This window comes from Sebastes fasciatus, chromosome 8 (genome assembly GCF_043250625.1).
Source record: "Sebastes fasciatus isolate fSebFas1 chromosome 8, fSebFas1.pri, whole genome shotgun sequence".
NCBI classification, from domain to species: domain Eukaryota; kingdom Metazoa; phylum Chordata; class Actinopteri; order Perciformes; family Sebastidae; genus Sebastes; species Sebastes fasciatus.
In genome coordinates this window covers 27,876,328-27,888,686 of record NC_133802.1, presented here as the reverse complement: position 1 = coordinate 27,888,686, position 12,359 = coordinate 27,876,328, and the positions used below count along the sequence as shown (strand labels likewise).

The 12,359-nt window shown below is 37.0% G+C and overlaps 1 protein-coding gene across 2 annotated transcripts; it reads left to right on the top strand.

Moving 5' to 3' along the window:
* Positions 1-560: 560 nt before the first annotated feature.
* Positions 561-12,106, top strand: sgk2a (serum/glucocorticoid regulated kinase 2a). 2 transcript variants are annotated; one of them, XM_074644768.1, is made up of 15 exons: positions 561-662; positions 738-765; positions 3,619-3,683; positions 4,103-4,164; positions 4,988-5,045; positions 5,720-5,803; positions 8,177-8,308; positions 9,435-9,547; positions 9,695-9,731; positions 9,966-10,052; positions 10,172-10,267; positions 10,410-10,565; positions 10,915-11,004; positions 11,094-11,681; positions 11,852-12,106. In XM_074644768.1, the coding sequence occupies exons 3-14, from the start codon at positions 3,663-3,665 to the stop codon at positions 11,247-11,249; spliced, it is 1,092 nt and encodes a 363-aa protein (XP_074500869.1). In that variant the 5' UTR covers positions 561-662; positions 738-765; positions 3,619-3,662; the 3' UTR covers positions 11,250-11,681; positions 11,852-12,106. The 2 variants fall into 2 exon arrangements, with proteins under 2 accessions (XP_074500869.1, XP_074500868.1); XM_074644767.1 differs by having other exon boundaries at positions 643-662; positions 738-800.
* The last annotated feature ends 253 nt before the right edge of the window (positions 12,107-12,359 follow it).

Genomic DNA, 12,359 nt, shown 5'->3' with positions numbered 1-12,359 from the left:
ACTAACAAAAATGTTATTAAAATAATTGAATAACCTTTTTGTTCTACTGACTTCCTAAGAAATATAGATAAATATCCAAAATAAATAAATAAATAATTAAAAATAAATAAATAAATAAATAAATATAAATATAAATATAAATATAAATATGAATAAATAAATAAAAGGCTACTTTTTTCTCCCCCTTTCTCTTTATTATACAAAATTAAAATACAAACCTTAAAGGCTTATTTCAGTAGTGAAAATTTCAATAAGTGTTGATACAGTACACAAATAACACATAAAACAAAAGAAAAGAAAACATTTCATAATAATCAATAATCAAAACAATCAATAATAATAATAATAATAATAATAATAATAATAATAATGATAATATATTGAGTTAATTCTTCCATCTGTTGATATGGGGCTTAAACTTTAAATACATCTATAAATAAAGAATTTGATTAAAGGCTATTGTCTTATTTTGAAAGCGAAAAGCAGAATCCGGAAGTGATATTATTTTGAAGTCTAGACAGCCAACCTGCAGCCTCTCATTCTCCAGACACACACACACATGTTGAAACGTCGCTCCGCCTCATTTTAAAGCTCAGTAACTTTTCATCAATGATTCACTCTCTCTGTTGAAGTCGACCTTCCTTCATGACCTGAAACTATTAAACTAAAAACTGACCTCAGATCAGCTGCAGCTCCACCAGCTGTCTGCCTGTTCAGAGTCTCCTGCGTCCTCAGAGCAGTCTGACCTCCTCTACCTGCACACAGGTGAGCTACCTGCACTCATCTCTACCTGCACACGGGTGAGCTACCTGCACTCATCTCACTCTGATGACCAGGATTATCTGCACAGCTCCTGTTTACTGCTAAATTATTTTATATTTTGGGGGATAAAACATGAGCCAAGACATTTGTAAATTCTCAATTTTCTCCTTAATCTGCATTGTTTTGTCCTTGTTCAGCTAATAAACTTGCTCGTATTGTGGTGCTAATATTAATATAATTTTTACATTTGGTAAAACAGATAAAATACTTATTGAGTTCAGCCTTTAATGACCTCAGGTTATTGATCTGTTGTGATAACACTATCAGTCCATTCAGAGTTCAGGCTGGTCTTTGATTCTGCTTATTCAGATCACCAACTTATTTAATAAGTAATTACATTTTTTTCCTTTTTCTTTAGTAAAAAACCTTAATAGTTAACTAAATAATGAGTTTATATTTAATTTGTTGTATCTATCTCCTGCAATATTTATTGTGGGTATACTTGTAGAATAATCCTGAAAAAGTCAAAATGATCTGGGGGGAGGTGGGGGGGTTTCTGTTGAGGTTTCAAGTTTGTTAAAGAAAAGTTGTTTTATTTGATGCACTTTGACAGATTTTTAGAGTTGATTTGGTGATTCAGAGTTTCCTCCTTCTGAGGAATAAACCTCCGGATGTTTTCCTTGAGTGTTGTTGGCAAAAAATGGCAGCTTTATTTGCTTTTGGAAGATGATAATGACGTCTCAGATTAATAATTAATTGATTGATTAATATTGACTCCAGTCTATTCAGGAGGTGGATTTCATTTTTTTATCTTGCAGAAAAACTGAGAATGTTTAGTTTTTTCTATTCACATTGTTGATTGAATTACATCTTTGCCCTGTTTCCTGTTCAATATGTCAATCACATATTTTCTTCATGTAGATATTAATGTGGGAAAACTGCCATAAAAATGAATACAACTTGGTAAAATGGACAATCTCAAATAATATAAATGTTGCACTGCAGACTGTGATGACTTAATTAATGGGAGTATTCTCTATAATAATAATAATAATAATAATAACAATAATAATAATCATATTTATATTTATATAGCACTTTTCAAAACAGATGTTACAAAGTGCTTTACAAGACAATAAAATCAGATGAATAAAGTAAACTGTTTAAATTCTGTAAATTCTCTTAAAACATAACATCACAGAACATATAAATACTAATAAAGTAGTAAAGTGGTAGAACAAGGTGATAAAAACAAATATATATATATATATACACATAAATGTGTATAAATATGCATGCATACACAAACATATGTATATATATACACACACATGCTCTGTATGCATGCTTCACCACATATATGCACATTGAAACGCATGTACATATACAGACATATAATACTGGGACCTTATAAGAATGCTATCCAAAAAGTTTTTTAAAAGTGGAAACAGATTTAGATGATCGTATCTCTACAAGAAGTGCGTTGCAGAGTTTGGGAGCCCCGACAGTAAAAGCCTGATCACCTCTAGTCACAAAATTGGACCTGAGAAGAGCAAGAAGCAGCAAACTAGATGATCTCAGACAGCGTACTGAATATCTTTGAGTTGTGGACAAAACATTTGAGGACATCATCTATGGCTTTGGGAAACACTGATTTTTCACCATTTTCTGACATTTTATAAACCAAACAACTAATCAATTAATCAAGAAAATAATCAACAGATTAATCGACTATGAAAATAATCGTTAGTCGCAGCCCTAGTTAAGTCCAGAATGGGGCTCAGTCAGTGTTAAATCGTGCTTTTTGGCCCCTAAATTCAAACTTAAGATTCTTATATATTTTTTATAAATCTGCTATTTTGACATTGAAAGTTCTCCAGATAGTTATTAAACTTCTAATCTCATTAGTATGAGTGTTTTTCAGTAGATACAACACTGCTAATTTGGTCACCGTTTAGTCTGGGAATCACAACTTCTATAAAATCACAGTGAATACAATCTGATAGAAACATTGTTGGCAAACTTAAATGTCAAATTTGGCTCCTCCAGCATCTTTATAGATAAACAGGAGCTCCTGAGGGAAGAATAAACTGGAATAATTGGGATTTTGTTTTTTTCATTTCTATATGTGTGTGTGTGTGAGACCTTTGTCATCTCGTATGTTTTGACAGATATGAGACAACAATATTTACCATGTAAACGTGCTCACTGATACAGTCCCTACAAACACAAACACAGAATATATACACAATGTCCCTCTTTGTGTTTCTGTTTTTCATTATAAACCAGAACTACCAGCTCCTCTGGATCCTCAGGTTGTCACACTGAGATCAGCAGGAGATTAGGACACACATACACATACACACACACACACACACACACACACACACACACACACTGAGTCCGGGCTCATGAGAAGAAATCTTATCTGTGTAGTGGTCGAGGAAGTATTCAGATCCTTTAGTAAAAGTGCTGAAACCACACTGCAGTAATACTCTGCTACAAGTAAAAGTCCTGCACAAAATGTTTCTTAAGTAAAAGTACGTAAGTATAATCAGGAAAATGGACCTAAAGTATTAAAAGTACTCGATGCAGAAACATGTCCCCTTTGACTGTTATACTGTACTATTATATATTTATATCATAACATAGATTTAGGTACAAAAGCAGCAACATCATCACATTTTCTGTCAATTAATTGATAATAAGTTAATAGACTAGTTGCATGAAAAGAAAATACTCAAGTAAAGCACAAGTACCTAAAATCTGTATTTAAGTAGAGTACTTGAATAAATGTACTTCAGTTACATCCTGCTCAGCTGCTGACCTCATGACCCTCAACGTCTCCTCTCACAGGTCTGTCAGACTCTGATGCTGGATCAGTGGGAGTGGAATGGATAATGGCCATGGCCAACTGTAATGTGAGTGTATTTTATGTTTGCCTTATTTCATTGTGAGCCATGTGACAGGGCATCTGCCTGCAGCCTGTGCAGCTTTAACTCTATTTTTGTTGAACAAATGTCTTTGAGCAGATCCCAAGCAAAAAAACGAATTCCTCCATACATTAAATATCAAACGCATAACAGTGGGATCTTTTCATCTGAACTCATGCAATACGATGTGACTCAGATCCTCGTGTGTTTTTATCTTCAGGCTGAATATTCTATCCCTTATGGTGCCAATGTTTGACAATCATGTGATTAATCGTGATTAAATAGACAATTTTTAATCAATTGACAGCCCTAATTTTGAGTGATGGTGCAAGTGAATGAAGACAAATGAATGCAAAGTGTAGTCTTCTTTCTTTTGTTGACTTGTTTTGTGTTTATTTGTCCTCCAGCTGCGGTCACCATCCTCCTCTCCTCATGATGACGTCAACCTGGGACCTTCAGCCAACCCACAGTCAGTAGCTCTGCTCTCACTAACCAGCATGTGTTTATAGTTTCTCCATTTTCTCCACTAGAAGGGCACCCAAGAGGGCACTTTACCACATTTTCTCCATTTAAGGCCACCCAAGTGGGCACATTATCATGTTTTCTCCACTGGAAGGGCACCCAAGAGGGCACTTTATCATGTTCTATCTACCATAGGGGCACCCAAGAGGGCACTTTACCACATTTTCTCCATTTAAGGGCACCCAAGTGGGCACATTATCATGTTTTCTCCACTGGAAGGGCAACCAAGAGGGCACTTTATCACGTTTTCTCTATTTGAGGGCAACCATTCGGGCACATTATTATGTTTTCTCCACTGGAAGGGCACCCAAGAGGGCACTTTATCATGTTCTATCTACCATAGGGGCACCCAAGAGGGCACTTTACCACATTTTCTCCATTTAAGGGCACCCAAGTGGGCACATTATCATGTTTTCTCCACTGGAAGGGCAACCAAGAGGGCACTTTATCACGTTTTCTCTATTTGAGGGCAACCATTCGGGCACATTATTATGTTTTCTCCACTGGAAGGGCACCCAAGAGGGCACTTTATCATGTTCTATCTACCAAAGGGGCACCCAAGAGGGCACTTTTGTTGCATTTATTCTGTATTTTATGTATGAAAACGCAGATTCCTAAAGAGAAAGGCCACTGTTGAGAGGGAACAAAGTACTGTTTGTTTTCTGCCGGTAGCTTTCCTACCATTTGTAAGCGATTACAAACATAGTGCTTCAGAGGTTATTATGTAATTTTGTCAAACATTTAATGGACTACCGTCGGTGTTGTTTCAGTGCCAGGCCTACTGACTTTGACTTCTTGGCTGTCATTGGCAAAGGGACCTTTGGAAAGGTAACTCTGAAACAATCACTTATTTATCTATCTATCTATCTATTTATTGTGGAATATATCTTGTGATTTTCTTTCGGCAGTTTCCTTATTGCAACTCAGTGATGTCACATATCCACCAGCAGGGAGAGTGGAGATTAAGAGTGATACTCTCAATTAGCACCAGCTACTTTAAATTATTCTGACCTTTTTAGCCAGACGAGAGAGAGAGAAAGAGAGATAGTGAGCTGTTGCTGACATTGCAGACAGGCCAGAGAGAGTCTACCTGCTGACGACTGTCTGATCAAAATGTGCTGCCTGCTTCATGAATCATTAACTTTACAGTTAACCTGAACATCATCCAGTCAATGGAACAGCAAAATACTAGAAAATAAAACGGCACCAGAGGCGTGTTTCACATAAAGAATACAATAAACTCTTAATGTGTTTACTTTCCTTTGTCGGCAGGATTTTACTTCTACATAAAAATGTCAATAAGGTTTTTGTTAGCCACAGGTCGATGAGAGATCTTGTATCAACACACTTCTCAGATTACTCAGTCTCATCTGTTTCCACCGATCACGTATCTGTGTTGTGTTCTCAGAGGGGTTTGATGTAAATGTCGTGACAGCGGCGTGTCGAGATGGCGGCGCCGTCTGTTTACTAAACAAAGCACTGACAAACAAACCTCCATGCAGGTGCTGCTCGCCAAGCTCAAAGCCGACAGCAAATTCTACGCTGTCAAAGTGCTGCAGAAGAAAGTCATCCTCAAGAAGAAAGAGGTGGGTTTCTGATGTTAAAGCTGCTTGTCCAGCTGATCCTTTCTGGCTTCATCATTTCTTTCTAGTCCCCTATGTCCTTTATGAACCCAGCCTAACACAAACCAAACGTAATGCTTGAAACCTCTATCTTAAAAATGATAAAGGAGACCCTTACCAAATAGAAGTTTATTCAAGTGTGCTATTAGTATACTTATTTTAAACTTAAAATAAGAGAGTATACTTTCAGTTTAGTTTTTATGTACTTATCAGAGATATACTTAAGTATACTTAGCTTATACAGACAAGTATACAGAAAAGTCTAGGTATATGTACTTAGCTTATACAGAAGAGTATACGGAACAGTCTAAGTATACTTAGCTTATACAGACAAGTATACAAACACGTCTAAGCATACTAAGCTTATACAGGCAAGTATACGGAAAAGTCTAAGTATACTTGGCTTATACTTGTTCTTAATGTTTTTATGGAGATATAATTAAGAAAGGTATAATTAAGTATTCTTGCCTGATAGGCCTACAGAAAGGTATACTTGGCTTGTAGTTGGGCTTTCTTTTTGATAGAGTAGCCTATTAAAGTGTGTGAGAGTTCGTAAACGAAATTTTTTGATATGAATTTACTTCAATTCATCAAGAATTTTCTACATTTTTGGATTCTCCGTTCACCGCGGAGGCATGTGAGAATTTTTTTTTTTTAAATTTTATCATCACAAAACATCAAATTAAATAGCAAAAGGAGCAAGTCTCTTTATGTAATACATAAATCATTGGCCAAGTACTGTAAGCTAAAGTATACAAAGTGTACTTTCATAAACTAAAAAGTGGGCTACAAGTATATAACTATAAACTAACAGTATACCTATTCACTTGTAGTACAGATCATAGTATAGTTGCAGTACAAAATACAACTTAGATATAAACTAGTTGTGTACTCAAAGTTTCTTACACGTAAAGTAGACTTAAAAGTATACTTTTATAAACTAAAAAATGGGCCAATTTAGTCCCATGAATTATCAAATGAGTACACTACTAGTATACTACTAGTACGTTGATATTAGTATACTTACTACATAAGGTATACTTCGGGGAAATTTACTTGAACTTTATTTAAGTATGCTTCATAAAATAATCTTGGAGGTGTACTTATTTTTTGTAACGGGAGGCACGCCGGTTTTAATTCAAATTCCTTCAGAGCAAAATATTAAAAAAATAAGACCATAATGCTGCCTTTAAATTTATCAACTATAATATATGTATGTTATGTCTTAAGTGATTAAGCTGACCTAATTTTAATTACACACAGTACTATGATGTGCCAGACTAAATTACATGAAGGTGGAAAAATTGCTCAATGAGCCAAGAGGAAAGTGTGTGAAAGTGTATGTGTTATTAGTAAACAGTGTTTTGACACGGCAACGCAATCTGAATCTTATCTAATCTACAGCTTGTTCTGTACAAGGACAGCTTTTACAACTCCCAGAAAATCAACTGAGCCACTTCTGTGTTTGTCTGACAACACCACGAGAATATCTGATCAAACAATCTTTGTCCTCCTTTCACTCGTTTCCTCCTGCTGAAGAGGAAGTGTTGATTGTTTGTTAGAAAATAAGTGATTCGTCTGTTTTATTCTTCTCTTTTAGTCTTTCTGTAACTTTAAACTTAAATGTATACATCTGACGTCTAAGTCCTAAAAAACAGGTGAATATGGTGACCTTTCCCTCATTAACTAGGATTGTTTTTTCCCTCAGACAGGAAAAGACTCTGAAACAGTTTTTACACAATTATTACACATTTAAACTCTGAAACCCAGTTAATTATTTTCAATCCAGTAGTTGTGAGACTTTTGTGATACATGTTACCTGTAAATCAAGAATTAAGTATAAAAAAAAACATTATTGAACAATGAAATTAAGTAAGTAATAAATTGTGCAAAAAGCTTTTATGCAGTGTGGAACCTCCATATTTTTGATATTGTGATATTATTGTTACTATTAATATTAACATTATTGCTGTTATTATTATTATTAACATTAGTATTATTATTTGAAGATATTAAGCTAGAAAAGGCAACAATTTCTGGAGAAAATTATATAAAATTATATATAATATTGATATTAATTGTTTTTTTAAAGCAAGAAATAAAGATAGAAATAAACATTTTAAACTGTAGACATTCAATCAACTGATTATATCTACTGCATACTTCTACTGAACAGCGAAAATAAATTGAGCTGTGCCCCACAAACATTAATAAATACCCTTGAGTACTGAGTGGTTTTGTTTAGAGAAATGTGTTTTCTGTATGATTTGGTGTATTTGTGTTTTTTTTTATTTAATGTCGTCATCACCGTCTCGATCTGACGTCTTCTCTCTTTAGCAAAAGAACATCATGGCAGAGAGAAATGTGCTGCTGAAGAGTCTGAAACATCCCTTTCTGGTTCGGCTCCACTACTCCTTCCAGACCCCAGAGAAGCTCTACTTTGTCCTCGACTATGTGAATGGGGGAGAGGTACGTGTCTTAAACTAACTTCATGCATACATGAACGTAGAATACTTTCTTTTCATTGGACATGGTCAGAAATGCACTTTGGCGTGGAGTTAATATCATCGTTTCCAAAAGAAAACAATGAAAACAGATTACCGTATTTCCTCAAATAAAAACAGGGGACTTTATTTACCTCAACAGAAAATAACAGGCTTTTATTTGAAGCAAGCTTGTATTGGATGCAGGCTTTTATTTCTAAGTCCCTTTGTTTGATATAATTGGTCATATTTTAGTACGATGCCTCGTTCCTTTTTGCCCTGTTAAAATTACTACATTACGCTGTTAATACAAACTCAACACTTCTTGTAACTGTTCAAGTCCTCTAGCACTTGTACTTGTACGTTACTACAAACTACAGTAAGCTGAGACACACATACAAATGAGTACATTAATCCAGATCAACAAAGTGTTGAAAATAGCATGATTACTGTTATATTGTTGAATTTATTGAATTTAAACGTTAGAAATGTACATTATTTATTTATTAACTGGCATGCACATTATCTGACCACCAGGAGCACCAGGAGTTTATCTACACTTATTTTTTCCCCGGCTTTAATTTTGGAGCCGGCCTTTATTTTATTTGTGTCGACCACGCCCCCGGCCATTATCAGAGGCCCGGTGTTTAATTGATTACTGGTTTTTATTTGAGGAAATAGGGTGTGTTTTTTTAATGCCATAAAGTTAAAGGTGATATGCTGGCTGTTGTGGTGGAAAATTGGAGTCATTTTTTTAACTTAGCTGAATCTTGGTACCAGTCATCATGTTAATTTTCAGATAGTAGATGTTTCCTATAATAAAAGCCATTATCAACACCTTGTAGACTTTATAATGTGAGTGTGTCATATAGTTATATTTCCTGGTTTATGACACAAACGGCTTTGACTGGACACGGATCAATTAGTAACATCCTGATAGACAGGAAGCAACAGGATCTTTATTTTAAGAAACGTTGTTAGTGGCAGTACTGCTATCATCAGAGAGATGCTACTAATGTTCTCACTTATAGTCTCATTTGGGTATCTGTATAACTGTACTAAACTGTACTACTACTTCTAATCTTTCTCTCTCTTTCTCTCTTTTTCTGTAGTTGTTCTTCCACCTGCAGAGAGAGAGGTGTTTCTCAGAGCCCAGAGCGAGGTTCTACACAGCCGAGGTAGCGAGCGCCATCGGATATCTTCACTCTCTCAACATCGTTTACAGGTCAGAACCGACAGACATTTATTAATATAGCCTTCTGAGTTGGCCTGAATCATTATCTGTTACACCCACACCGTAGAGGCTCTTGTTGTAAAAATACAAAACAGGGAATTTCCATCAGGTTAATCTGCTCGTTCTTGTCCGTTACAGAGATCTGAAGCCAGAGAATATTCTCTTAGACTCTCAGGTGAGTCAAATTCCACACAAACTTCAACTCCTCCATATGTTTTCGTCTTTATTGCAATCAATTTAAAGGAACAGTGTGTAACATTTTGGGGGATCTATTAGCAGAAATGGAATATAATATTCATAACTATGTTTTCATTAGTGTATAATCACCTGAAACTAAGAATCGTTGTGTTTATACTTGTTTAACTGAAAATGTAAATATAAGTTCCTGCTTGTGGATGGTTGTGTTCAGGGTCATGTGGTGCTGACAGATTTTGGGCTGTGTAAAGAAGGTGTAGAGCCGGAGGGAACCACCTCGACCTTCTGTGGGACTCCAGAAGTGAGTAAAACATATACATATTAACATTACATTTTTTTACTGAATCCTTGTTAGAAAAGACACTTGTAGAAAAAGGATTTGCCCATGGCCTTTGTTTCTGTCTGTCTCTCTGTCTGCAGTACTTGGCGCCAGAGGTTCTCCGTAAGGAAGCATATGACAGGACAGTGGACTGGTGGTGTCTGGGAGCAGTGCTCTATGAGATGATCTACAGCCTGGTATGTGTGTTTGTGTGTGGCTGCTTTGTACGTTATCCCCTACAGTATACAGTATATACAGTATATATATATATATACGGTATGTTAAATTGCATTGTATCATTTAATACTAATGATGTTTGTACCCATCCCTCCGCTTCAGCCTCCGTTCTACAGCCGTGACGTCGGTGAAATGTACGATGGGATCCTTCACGCGCCGCTGTCCCTGCCTCCAGGGAAGTCTGATGCCGTCTCCTCTCTGCTGGTGGGTCTCCTGCAGAAGGACCAGCACAGACGCCTCGGGGCCATCGCCGACTTTGTGAGTGTGTCTTTCATTTGTTGCTACACATTAAAACAGATGGTTTCCCAGACAAGAAATAAGCCCAGTCTTAGACGAAGGATGATCAAAGGACTATCCTTCTTTAAAGGGGTTTGGACCTTTTGTGAGAACAGATCTGCACCCAGTCCCTCTGAGAAAATTTACCAAGATGACATCACCTTCATTCTTTCTTTCTCATAGTTTAAAACAGCATAATAATTGCACAAATCTCTATTGGAGCGCCAGTTTGTCCTCATAAATGTGTCTGAATTCTTAATAGGAGGAATGGAAAATGCCAGCATAACTATATACATTAAACGTGTACAACTATTCTTTCTTTTATTTACAGTTAGAAATAAAGAACCACGTGTTTTTCTCTCCAATCAACTGGGACGACCTTGACCACAAGAGAATCACTCCTCCTTACAACCCGAATGTGGTGAGTTGCTTCAGGCTGCCTGTCTTGTGTCACCTCATCCATTATTTTCATCACGCATTATCAGTCACATAGATTGTTTCATCTTTCAGAGAGGCCCGGCCGACACGCAGCACATTGATCCAGAGTTCACCAGAGAAATGGTTCCTAACTCGGTGAGTCGAACCCCAGAGTTCAACGCCAGCAGCAGCGCCAACAACGCCTTCAATGGGTTCTCCTTCGTCGCCACTGACGACAGCTTTCTGTGAGGCAGGAGTTAATCGTTCAAATGTTTGAACTTTGTGATTGATTTAAAGGAGTGATCACACCTCTTTTGAATCCCATGAAAATAAAAGCTCCTCATGTGTAGCAGAGAGGGATCACACCTACAATGGAGACAATTAAGGTTAGAATATGCAAAGCTTTTTTTTGCCTGGAAGTCCCAGGTCTGTTCTTAGTGAGATAGCGAGGATCAACATGAACGCGCTACCAAATATACAAGGCTTGCAAGAAGTAGGAACATCTTTAAAGGTGCTCTATTCTTCGTGTTTTGTTGACATAGCCGGGCCGGCCGTGCATGCTTTTAGTGCATGTTCTTGCATCTAAGTGTGCCCCACTGTCAAGCTCACGGCCGGCGCTCTGCACTGCTCTCGTATGGCGGTTACAGCTGATAACGCAGAAGTGTAGCATCCCATCCTCCAGTCCCCCCCCCCCCCCCCCCCCCCCCCCCCCCCCCAGGTTAACACTGTTAGCTCTGTCAGCAGTGTTGCTGTTGTTTTCGGTCGGGTCTAGAAGGTAACACACAAATTGCGCAACTCTCGCGAGATAGTTATGGTTAGGATAGGTCGTCGGGCGGTGAGTCTCGCGAGAGTTATTTGCAATTTGAGGATTACCTTCTAGACACAACTGTTGTTTTCAATGTTAGCGCTCAGCTGTCGCCATGTTGAGAGCCGTGCAGAGGCAATAGAAATGCTCCCAATATCGTATTTAGCACCTTTAAGGTGCAGTGCAAGTTCTCTTTATTCCATTCATTTGTAATGGAATGAAGAGTGTGTTTTATATTTATTTTATAAACAGATTATTATCATATTGTGTCTGTTTAAAAATGAAAAAAACAACACAAAGTGGTCTTCCCGTCTACATCCGGATTTAGGACTTTATTTTCCTGAAATAGGGCGCAGATGCAAACGCAAATGGGAATGACCATCAAGCTTTTGCAATTTTGGTGACCGCAGGTGCAGCTGGAGGAGGTGTGAGTGTGGTCCACTGCCATGGAGTTTGCTCTGAGCAGAGGGAAAATAATGTAATTATAAGGAAAATATGAATAATTAATGAAGTTGCTGCTGCTGTGCAATCCCATATTCAATCTTGTGAAGGGC

Bases quoted from the DNA above. Each gene is read 5' to 3' on its own strand.
- sgk2a (XM_074644768.1), top strand. From the start codon at position 3,663: ATGGCCATGGCCAACTGTAAT. The intron at 5,804-8,176 runs GTGGGTTTCTGA...TTCTCTCTTTAG, and splicing joins TCATCCTCAAGAAGAAAGAG to CAAAAGAACATCATGGCAGA. The intron at 10,268-10,409 runs GTATGTGTGTTT...CCTCCGCTTCAG, and splicing joins ATGAGATGATCTACAGCCTG to CCTCCGTTCTACAGCCGTGA.